Below are 12,127 nucleotides of genomic sequence, written 5' to 3'. Positions count from 1 at the left end.
GTTTTTTGACAAAAGCATCTTTTCAGCAAAATGGGAAAGTTGATGAGAAAACTTCTGGTTTTATCAAAATATTTTCAATTCAGTTGAAAAGCCAAAAGCTCCAAAAATCAGGTTTTGATGACTGAAAGCCTGAAAGGACCTGGTTTTTCAAAACCAAACCAAAAACACCCCAGTGTTTTTCAAGGGGGAGGAAAAAAAAAGATATGAAGATATGAAGTACATTTCTCAACTCTTGCTTTCTATTAGTTTCTCTTTTGTGTTGGTTTTAGCAGTACTGTACGGCATGGTTTAACATGCATTGTTTGGTTTAAATAGACTATACAATTTCATAGTGCACAGTGAGAGGAACACGTTACAAGACTGCTTGATCCTTAAATTGTTATGTGACTGTTGTTGTGTTGTTGCTTTAGAAATCTATTCTCTGAAGACTATATCTGAGTGGAAATGCGCTCGGGAAAAATCCCTTAATGATGCAGCAAAATGTCCTCTTCCAATGGAAGTGTTCAAGGTAAAAGATGCATATTTTTTTTCTTTTTTAATTCAAGAGCTAACAATGTATAAGTAAATGGAACAGTTTCGCATCATGTGTTTACATTGTCTGGGCAATGCTCTGTTATGTCCTGCTGCATTGGGTCACAAGTGAGATGGCTGCCCATAGTCATATGAGGTTTTTTGGGGAGAGGGTAGAACTGGGTATATCTTGCATTTTTAAAGGCCCTTATTATAAGTCCTGTGTATAAAGCCCCACCTATTTCACCCATGTCCTCAAAAGAAGGCTTCAGTGGAACTTCTGAATGGAGGATTAGTGATCCTGGATGAAACCCAAGGTGCAGTCCTACTTTTGCGAGTAACCTGCATTAAGTTTTGGAAAGAAAACTCCCCTAGTAGATAAATGTGGGGTAATTTATCTCTCGCTTGGCTTCTCATCCTGTCCTCTACTAATTACAGCCTGGCTCCTGCCCTGAAGCATAAGGTTTAATATGCCTTACAAAATTTTTCTTGCCCACAATTATATAAATCCTGCACTGTCTTGATTTCCATATTAATGTGTAGTTGATTTTTTTTTGACCCTCTCTTTAAATTCTTAGCAACTTCAGGAATTGGTGACTTCCACAGTCTAATTCAGTATAGTGTGGCTGAAGTATTTTACTTTGGTTGGGTTTGAATGTCTCACCTTGATCTCCGGTTGCAGGGCTGCTTGTTCTCAGTTGTGAGCCAGAGACAGGTGCAAGGAAGGGCTACTAGGGAAATGGGGGGGAAATGGAGTCCCAGTCTTGTACGTGGTCCTCTACGCCACGTATGGTCCTTTCTCCACATTGTCTTCTAATGTGGCTGGCTGTCGCTTGCCTTTTGAAGATGGGTGCCGGCAACTTCTTGACTAGAATTGAGGGTGCTGAAATCCAGTGGATCAGTACTTCAGCTAGGCAGAGGCCTGAGAAAAAGTCAGTGCATTGCAAAATTCCCATTTACTCTCTGTAATGTGAAAACATCAGCAGGCATAAGTGATGTGTAGGCCTTGTGTTGGCCCTTTATACGCAGGCGAGTTCCAGTGGTCCCTTATGACGATGGCAACTGGCTTCTTATTTCATGTATTCATCATTTCTTTCCACAAAGTAGAAAAAACTTTCCTTACCTTGATGCACAAAATATTGTTAGATCATAGAGGTGGTACTTGTATTCCTGCCAGGAGCAGGAGACTGGACCAGATGACCTCCCGAGGTCCCTCCCAGTCCTGTTTTTCTTTTATTTCATTTCTTTTCCTGTTCGTGTTCTACATAAAAGAAGACTAGACTATTTCTGACAAAGCTCAACTTACTGTTAGTGTCACTTGTCGGTATGCAAAGCTTATGCTCAGTTATTTTCACGATGGCATGAACATGTTGGGAGGCAATGGTGGTAGAGCACTTCCAGTGTCTTGCTATAGCACTGATGGAAAGTTCAAGCCCTGCTCTGGATTCATTTCAAAGTCTGACCCTAGTCAACCCAGCTGTAAATGGGAAACTTGTTACTTGGGCTTGGGATTCAGAAGCAGTTGGATGCAAATGGTAGCCACATCCCTCCCTTGTGTGCCAGTCGCTACAAGAAGTACACTAAATTCAGGTCTGCATTTGACTAGAAGGCCTATATATGGCATCAGGGCTCTATCGATGAATAGATGAGCTGCTACAATGCACATCTGCTAAGGAGGCGCAAGCACTGCAACGCTGAATGAATGCACTGAGATGAGCGTTACTGTAGGATCACAGACCAAGGAAGAGAGATGGTTCAGGTCAATGTCTTGTAATCTGCACCCCTGATTCTGGCTTTGGGGTGAGGTTGGGGGGGGGGGATGTTGCATAAGTAGTTCTCCTCTAGGCTTATTTATTTCAACTGCAGTGCAAAGCAGCAGGGCTTTGGTTTGCAAAGGCACCGAGGTTGAGAATTGCTGATCTGGTTGTTAAGCCATATGGCCTGAGAGTGTGTGCGCCTACTAGGATGTGCTGCACCAACGGGAATTTCCTATTTGAATCTCAAAGCACTTTACAGAGGAGGAAACTTTGTGCCTATTTTACGGCTGGAGAAACTGAGGCTCAGAGCTGAAGTGTCTTGTCCAAGGCTGCCATAAGGACTAGCAGCAGAGCCGAAGGAGACCTCTTGTCTCTAGAACTGTATCCTTGCTGCTTCTCAGGTAACAAGAGGCTGCTAAGTGCTACCTTTTCCTGTGCAACGTCTTGCAGAACTTTTTTGTGGTTACGCTAGTCAGGCTTTGTAAAAATGCTGGGGTGGGGGCCAAAAAAATGACTTTTCCTGTTATTTTACTGCTATACATAATACTATGTGAGCTGCACTTCCTGAACAGGCTTAGAGAAAAGACACTATAACACCCTTTGTAACATTTTTATTTTTCTTTTGTTTCTATTTCAGGAACATCATATTGCTCCTTAAAGTAGATGAGATGTCTCCAGGGTGCCTAAGTGAGTTAGGAGCATAAACTTTCCTGAAAAGCTTAGATCTTCACAGCACTCTCAGTGATGTTGTATAGAAATGACCTGGGCTAGCCTAAAAGAAGCCAGTGTGGGTCCTGATAGCAGGGTAGCTTTAGCCTCATGGAGTTTGGCATGGGCAGAAAAACGCTCTTGAAACAGAGTCAAGTGGTGAAACCACGTTGAGGTCTGTGGTGCTCCTGCTAGGCTGCTACTGGTACCGTAGCCAGTTTGCGTTGTGTCTTCAGCATGCTGCAGTCACTTCTGTGAGTAGGAGGCTTAACCTTAGGAACAAGCACTTTTTGGCAAGGTTTATGCCCCTCAATCACTTAGGCACTTTGCTTTTTTTTTTTTAATCCCCATCTCTTATGAAAAGGAGAGTGGGGCTTTTTCAGTCTTTTTCTAACTTATTGGTAAGCGATATAGTCAGTTGTATTGAGCAAAGGCCCAAAAATATCCTTGGGAGTGTGATTTTTTTATTTTATTTTTTTTTCCTAGGATGCCATTGCACCCCTTTGTAACTAGAAATCACGCGGCATTTCTCGTACAAATACTTGTTTGTATCTACCACTAGCTTCAGCCTAAAAATGACTTGTACGAACCTACAAAGAGAGATCACTTCTGACTGCAGAGAGTCCTTTAATCTGGAGCCCAGGAATAGTGCGAGCCAGCATCTGGAAGCTGACAGTAGTTAAATTTACACTAGAAGCAAGGGTCACCTTTTCACAGTAAGGATGGGGAATTTAGCCTAGGGATACGATGAATTCTCCAGCATGCGAAATCCTTGGGCCATGCCTTTTAACTGGCATAAATTCTCCTAAACCTGTCCCTTAGACTCAAATTGGACTTCCTCTCTGTTTGTGCAGCACTTAGTGCAATGTGCCCTTAACTGTACAAGGGCTTTTCTGTTTCTATTTTAGGAGGGAGATCCTTAAATAAAGTAGATGGGATGTTTCCAGGGTGGCTGAGTAAGGGCGCTATAATCCGTAACAGTAATAATTGATGCTGAGAGTAACAGGATGGATTTTTACTAAAGAATAATTAAAAAGAGAAGATTTTCCCTAGGGCAGTCTCACCCCTTGAAATGAGAGCTGCTCAAAAGCATTAAAAAATTCAGTACTAATTTGATCTGAAATTTAAAATCTCGATGAAAAAGTCTGGGCTAGGAGTTCTCCATAATGACTGATAGATTTTTTTACATTTGGAGGACATTATCCTTCAAAACCCTGACACGAAAAGGGCCCAAATGGCCCCAGAATTGTTCACAGTTGTCTGATCATGTTTTCTGACCAGCTGTTCTTGAGACTCTTAAAGCAGGCTCGACAAAGCTAAGAGGAAGAAACCTGCACAGGATGACTCTGCAGTGGAGGGAGTGGACATATAAAATCTCCTTAATTTCCCTACTCCGCGGCTGCATGCTCTCGTGCAGGTTCAAGCGGCGGTGCTCCTGGTTAACTCAGAATCGAGACTGACCCCAGTCCCTCCAAGTGCTGATTGCTCGGCCTGCGGTTGCAAGGTCCGCTGTGCTCTAATAACCTCCTGGTCCCCGTCCTGCTACAGCCTGCCAGGTTATTTATATTCCATCTGTTCCCTTGCATCCACCACACTTGCAAGCCTCCTGAACTGATGCTCTCTGCCATCCACGTGGCTGCTTTAGGCTGCACCTAGTTCAGCTCTCCTGGCTGAACACCTCCATTCAGCTTGCTGCTGTTCCTTCTCACCAAATCTATTCATCTTTTTTAATATAGAGGGACAGATCATTGCAAAGTGCCTTAAAAGCCTGTAGCTGCTCACCACCACTCCCCCATCAGGAGCAAAGATGAACATATCAAGGTGTTGGATGGTGACTCAGGATCTGGGCTGCAGTTCCTATCTCTGCTCCTCCCGTGGGCTCTCTGTTGGGTCTTAGACATGTCTCTTAACCTCTCAGTGACTCAGATGGGATACTGGCACTTCCTTCCCTAAATGCGTTGCTGCTTGTGAGGATTGTAGGTACTATAGAGAATGAAGCATGTCATTGTCTGGGCACACACAATGCAGCTGCTTCTGGGGTGGCCGTAGATCTGGAACAACAGCTGCACATAACTGTTAAGAGTAAAAAATAGAACTCCAGAGGAAACTCCCGTAAAGGGGAACATAACTGTCTCAGCAGAGAGGCCGAGTAGATCAGTTAGTTGGAGCATGGGGCTGATGACCCCAAGGCTGCAGGTTTGATCTCCCTACGAGACCCAAGACCTTCCCTGCCTCAGGCAGGGGGTTGGACGGCATACCCTTTTGAGGTCCCTTCCAGCCCTACTCCTCTATTAATCAAAGCGATTCTCCATTTTGAGTGAACATTTGGTCCTACCGTCTTTTTTTTAAATCATACTCATTGCTTCTTTAAATATGAAACACCCAAGGTTGTCAGGCCTTGAGAGGCTGGCCTAGTAATGTGATCTCTTCAGCTTTCTGACAGCAGAATTAGCGCTGGAGATTTCCTGAGGCCAGTCTTCGACACTGACTTCCCCGGTGTCCTTGGCCATGTCACTAAACACTTGTTCCAAGGAGACTGCCTAAGCTTATGCCTCTTGAGCTGTTTTCTCTTAAGTGCAGTGGAGTGGGTATGAGATAATGCTGCTGCTCTGATTCACAGTAGCATAAATGCAAGCAGAGCCTAACCTTGAGCTGTTTGCACAGGGGCTTTTAAGCAATCTTTTCCAGGAAGCCTTATTCTTAGGTGTCTTACTCTAGTGCATCTCCGCTGACTTCATTAGAGTTGCTCCTGATTTACTTCTTTATAAGCAAAGAGCAAATCAGCCCCAGCTGGGAATGCCCAGAACCCCTTGAAAGTCTGGCTGATAATTCAGGCACCTGCATCTGGATTTTGGTGGCCCTGCTTTGAATTCCTATGTTGGAAAATACGGAGCTGAGCCCTCAACTGTCCTGCCTGTGAAATGGAGATAAACCGTATAATAAGGGCTGTCGAAGGCCTGGTGTGGTTGGATTGGGATTGGCCGGAGACGCCTATTGTTTTGCTGGAGGATGGTAATGCCGGGGGGGGGGGGGGTCTATGTGCATTTAACCCTTTCTCTGCTGCTTGCATTTTGAGATGAATGGAAGCATCTGGCGGGCTATGTGTGTAGGAAGGAGTTTTTGCTCCTCAGCAGTTTCGCCATCTGTAGCAGTTTGAGGGATAGAGAAAAGGTGCTGTGGATTTTCCATTTAGGGTGACTACGCTGCAATTCTTGTTTCTATGGTAATTGTTTAACAGACGAGTCCTAAAATGCACACGGCTATCTTCAGCCCTTGAGTGCAGGCCTACGGCTACCACAGATTTCAGGAGAGGCTTTGAAGGGCAATGTTTGGCCCGGTTGGCTTCACGGTTACTTCGGCTATGGGATCTCGCATGACTTCTCTCCCTCGGGGTGGGGCTGTCGCACCGCAGGCCGCTAGCTCCAGTTCCTCGGGACATTCTGCCTTGGTGCAGGGTGCGTCTGCGGGGAGATCTCTCCGGGGTTAGAAAAGGAAGTTGATGAATTGCAAAACGAGCCCGATTCACGTGCAAATAATGCACTGCACAGTGCAGCATTCGGAAGGGCTGTTTTTTCTCAGTGAACAATTAAAACTAGATACCCGTGGAGGCAGCTTAGAAATGGTTGTAATTGATATTATTATGATGATTATTGTCTTATTCCCGACTGCCTGTTGGGATGAGAGGTGTGATTACAGCGAGACTGTTGGAAGCATCTCGTCCCCCCTGGGATGCTGGGGAAAACATTGGGAGGGAGCTTATTATTAGACATTAAAAACAGAAGCTACCTTCTTCACTGAGACATGCCAGGATCTGATTCTGCCTTCACTTCCGCTGCTCTAAAACGAGAAAGTTTCTTAAAATCAGTAGCATCTCGTTCCCTATCAGCTGGCTTATGGGGCTTACCACATGCCAGAAATTTAGCAGGAGAGGAGTGGTGGCTGCTTCTCTACTGCCAATTTCCCCAACTTGCGGGGAGACCCGCAGGCTAGATGACGTGGCCCTGTGCCACTGATCTGTGGTTTGGCTGCTGCGCAAGGTCACTCTGCAGCCAGATGCAGCCCATGGGATTTGGCCGGCATGTGGCCGGTTCTAGTGCACAGGATCAGGCCGTGTGTGGGGTTGGGCTGGAGCATGTTCAGATCCGGTGTGTGCAGTTGTGCCCTGCATGGGGTCAGGCCCATGCACGGGATAGGGCTATATGCAGAGTTGGGCTGGCATGCAGCTGGATCTGGCACGTGGGGTTAGGCTGCTTGCAGGGTTGGGCCAGCACAAAGCTGGATCTGGCATGTGGGATCGGGTTGTCAGATCAGCTCCACACCACTCCTCCAGCCCTTGGGGCTGGAAGATTGAGCAGCATTGGTGTAGCGAATTGCTCAGTGTGGAGGCACATAAACCCGGTTCTGTGCTTTTGTGAAGAGCCCTGGCCCGTCGTGGTGAGTCACTCCTGAAAATGTTATGCAACACCCCATTTTCAGAGGGGGCTCAGTAGTCTAAATCCCATTACTTGGGTCTGTCTGTGCCGCAAGGTAACGTGGAGATGTCCGGCCTGGCTTGGGTATGAGAAACAGCACTGAATTTAGCACAGCCTCTTTTAGATTGCTGCTGTGCTGTGCAAATCAGGCTGCACTGAGCTTCATGCTGCAATGGCCACGAGTATTACACTACAGCAATGCGGTAGTTTACTCGATACAATACGTGTAATATAGTAAATACTACCAGTCTTGACACCACTGCTGTCTGCAGTGTAGACATAGTGAGCAAGCATTACACTCCTGAGTGCCTTAGAGCCAGATTTACAGAGATATTTAGGTGCCTACAGACCCTCATAGCTGCTCTGAGAATTCATGTATGTGTCTTCAAGACCAGGTATACGTTATAAAGTTACCTCTGGTTATAGGCATCAGGGTTCAAGGATGCATGTAGCATCTTCCAGCGCCATGTTCCTAAGTTATGTTGGCGCTGAATACCTGTGCCAGTCACTTATTCTAGGTGGGAGTTAGGAGGCATTTGTAAGGAAGTGAGATGCCTCCCTTCTGTAAGCACGTGCATGCTTCTTTAAATGGTGCACCTAAGTCCCATAGGCTTCCAAGTCCCATAGGCACTTTTAAAACTCAGTATCTAATTGGATGCCCAGATGTGCCTGAATCAGGACTCTGTTCCCAGCTCTGTCACTGGCCCGATGCTTGCTAGCGTGTGACTTCAAGCTAGTCATGTCCCCCATCCCAGGATCACATCCTGCAGGTGGAATAGGGGTTATACTACATGTGGAGTTTGTTAACTAATAGTTGCTAAGCGCTCCGAGGTCCCTGGGTGTTCATCCCATTGTAGGTTGGAGCAGGGCACTACAGTGTCGATGATTTTGAAGTGCATCTCTCCACCACCATCTTGCCAGTGACCCAAAGGGTCGGAGTCTCAGCAGGTTGGAAAATTTGCAAATAGGTTTGCTGCGTGCGCATGGAAACACAGTGGGAGCGTGGCTTCGTTTAATTGCTTCTCAAGAGTCTTAGGGAGACTCATCACGGCTCTGGCTCTTACTGATGCAGTTCAGGCTGCAAGCGACAGACTTTGCTTGAGCTGAGGGTTGTGTTATTTTCCATTCAAAACTCACGAACGCCGGCAGCGGCCATAATCACTCATGTTAGAGATCGTGACCCTTTGAACGAGCGACTGCTGCGCTTGTACCATATTAATTCCTCGTACTCTGGCTGCTTAATGTAATTCTAGCATTGCCATGAGGACCTGCACAGTGCTGCAACGGGCTGTCAGTCCCACTCGGCGCCTGAATGGGTCCTCGGTGGTTAAGGCCAAGGGGGTTATTTCTATTCTAAACTCCTGTCTTCGGGGCATATGACTAAGGGAACAAAATCCTTCTCTAGTGCAAACCAGCCTGGATTTGAAGTCCTCCGCGCTGCACGTGAGCAGCGCGAGGAGAAAGGTCCCAACTGGCCGTCGACACGTGGGGAAGAAAATGTCGAACCCTGCCAAAGATACCCCCCCTCCTGCCCTGCACCTTCTTTGTAGGCCAAGTTCTGCTTGCTGCGCGCGCTCCATGTAGCACCTGGTGGAGACACAAGTCCCCTCCTCCGTGTGTGGCTGGTACGTCCCCTCATTCATTGGCTATGGGTGTAAAGCTGTAAAACATTGTGAGCGCTTAATAAAGGGTCAGATTCTGGCACCCTTGCTGGCACCAGGTTCGCTTGTCTGCTGCCTGTTGACACGAGGAGTATCAGGGGCCTTGGACCGTGTGAAATTCGTTGGAGCCCTTTATCCAATATGCCTCGCTGCAGGTAAGGGGGCAGTGCAGCAGAAGCAGCTGGAAGTATGTCTCGCCAGCCAGCATAGGTACACAGGAAGAAGGAGCTACTCCACAGGGGGCGCGTCTACACAAGATGCTTAATGCGCATTAGCCTAATAACACTGGGCAGTAGCATGCCGGGCAAAAACTGCCAATACACCACTGCACAGTAGTATTAGGCTACTGGGCAATAAGCATCACAAAAACACTGTTGGCTGCTGGTACTGTGCAGTAATTATAGTTACTGTATGTTGTGTAAGCAGGTACAAACTAAATGCACAGTAACTATTGCACATTAATGAATGTGTAGATGTGCCCGGGGTGAAATAATTTTGCTCAAGAGATGCGGGAACAGGGATGGGATTGTGAGTTGTCATGGGCTTTCTGATTTGCTTCTGGGGCTGTTTTATGCACCAGCCCTGACTGGGGACAGGCAGTAGGGACTTGTTGATGCCACATCCCCTACTGAACCCAGAAGTTTGGCTGAGAAATACTCCCAACCCGTTCATCCCCACATTGCGTGGGCGAAACCCCAGCTACAAAGGGGGTAGCTACTTTAAAGAGCTATTAGCATGTGCATGCAGGCGTGCCCAAGGTAAAGTCTGGTACTGTCTAAAGCAGCTAATCTCCAGAATTTGGCCTGCCCAGGGTGGGAGAGTGGGAGCGGGACGTGTTTCTCAGCGTAGAGGTGGTGGAAGGTCTGCTCCGTTTCATGGGACACCCAAAACACTTGTTATAATTGTTGCACGTCTTTCTGCAAGTTGGAAGCATTGGTACAGGCTCCTTAGTGGGGACTTAAACAGACGGTAGAGGCATGGAAGTGCTTGGCCTTCCTTAGAAAAGGAAAAAAACTTGGAGAGAAGACCCAGCACACAGCTGCAAGGAAAGCCATTTTTCCCTCCTTCCCCCATTTTTAACGTGGTGTTTCTCATAGCATTGTGCATAAAGGAATTAGAGAGCAGTTCATTAAACAGTGTATCAATTTGAGTCTAATACTAATTAAAAGCTTTCCTTTCACTTCAGTGAAACCTATTCTTAGAAATTATGTAAATTAATTGGAGTTTTGAAGAGAAGCATATGCCATATCCTAACTAATTCCCTCTGGACTGAGGCAATCAGTGCATTGGAACTGGAGGGCTTGTATTTTGGATCCTTAATTTCTTTTTTCCCTATTTCAGCAGTAAAAATTGTATTACAAGACTCTTCTTTTTTGTGAAGAGTGATGATATTGTTTCATAAGTGTCTGGGGTCTTACTCATCTCAGCGGATGGTAGAAAGGCTTCTTGTCCAAGAAAAAATCTTAGAATCAAGAAGAATCTCAGGAAAATTAGATACATGCCATTCATCATTGACAGCAGCTTTCTTGTAGCATCCTTCCAATCCTACCCACCCCCCAAAAATCCCTGCTCTTGATGTTGTGACTCCCAAAATGAGTGAATTGTCATGTATTTCATGAAGTCTTCTAGGACCTTCATTATTTATTCTTATGTAGAGGATTCTCCGATGCGCTAGCGATAGGTCACGAAGTAAGAGATAAGATAGTGAATGCCCTCAACAGCAGGAAGAAGTGGAATTTAATATCTTGTGAAATAAAACTACTTTAGCTATTATTAGATATTTTTATAGTATCTTGTTGATTTTTGAATGATTTTTTCTTTTAGAAAAGCAACAAAATAGAACCAAAGAAATGGTTTTAGACCTGGATTCAAAGGGGATTGGGCATGTTCATGGAGGATGATCTTTAGGGTGCGGCTTCCAAGGGAGGACTACCTAGTCTTTGAATGCTGGAAGCTGTAGGGAGGAGAGGGGTAGGGGACAGATCAGTCTGGATAGGTTTTGCTTCAATACCTTCCCCTTCAGCATCCACTGTGTGCCACTGCGAAATGTTAGGATAGTGGGCTAGATGGATCTGTGGGCTAATGCAGTAGGACATTTCTTGTGGTCTTACGTAGAAAATGCTAAGCAACGTATTTAAATATTTCATTCTTGATTAGGCAAACTGCAAACATGGACTGACCTTTTAAGCATATTAGTAGCTCCATTGCGGTCAGCATGTGGATTCCCCATGTTAAGCATTTAAAGTTAAGCATGTGTTCAGCTGCTTTCCATGATCTAGTCTTGAATGGTGCCGAAGCTTGTGATGGACTTGAACCATACCCTGGGTCTGAGAGGAAGGTGTTGCAATCTAAACCTAGTTCCAGATATGCATTTAACCAGAGGGTCATAATCTGAATCAAAGGGCTGGGGTGTTCAAAATGCAATTCCAAAACTTACCACTGGGCCCTGTATCTCTACTGGACATAATCTTGGTGTTCCCGCATTGGAAGGACTACAAAATTTAGAACCGCAGTTGGGTCTGGGTTTTGCACCTCACCTGCCACCCTAATGAAGTCGATGGGGCCAATCTTAAAAGAATGCTTTGCTCGGGGCGGGGGGTGCATTTACACGAGACGCCAGAAGTGCAGAAGACTAATTGTACTGTGCATTAGTGCATTACAGTGAAAGCCATGCTAATGTGCTAATCTAGAGTAGAATTAGTCTACTGTGCATTAGTGTCACGTGAAAGATGTGCACCGGCGTTATTGCTCAGTAGTGCTGATTACGGTAGTACCTGTTATTACAGGTACTAAATTTAATGTGTCGTAATTTCCCTGTATTAATGCATGTGTAGACATGCCCAGCGTACGCAGACAGCGGTAGACTCTCAGCCTCTAAGAGCGGGCAAGATTGATGTGGTGCTAACTAGAAAGCGCTAACCAGAAAGTTGTATGGCTTCAAAGATGCAGCGGGCTTCAGGGACCCCTGGGCTCTCTTTCTTTCTCAGCCACTAATTCACTGAGTAGCTTTGGGCAATTA

General features: G+C 45.9%; 1 protein-coding gene across 1 annotated transcript in view; it reads left to right on the top strand.

Moving 5' to 3' along the window:
* The window catches only part of SFMBT2 (Scm like with four mbt domains 2), a 165,811-nt gene that overhangs the window by 84,131 nt on the left and 69,553 nt on the right, over window positions 1-12,127 (top strand). Inside the window, exon 7 of the mRNA XM_090041611.1 lies at window positions 411-508. Within this exon, the coding sequence (XP_089897737.1) occupies window positions 411-508 (98 nt within the window). The remainder of the gene's footprint in view (window positions 1-410; window positions 509-12,127) is intronic.

Source organism: Crocodylus siamensis, chromosome 4, assembly GCF_052110815.1.
Source record: "Crocodylus siamensis isolate JL-2025a chromosome 4, ASM5211081v1, whole genome shotgun sequence".
NCBI lineage: Eukaryota > Metazoa > Chordata > Crocodylia > Crocodylidae > Crocodylus > Crocodylus siamensis.
Note: the sequence above shows the minus strand (reverse complement) of the source record. Positions and strands in the feature narration are given on the sequence as shown.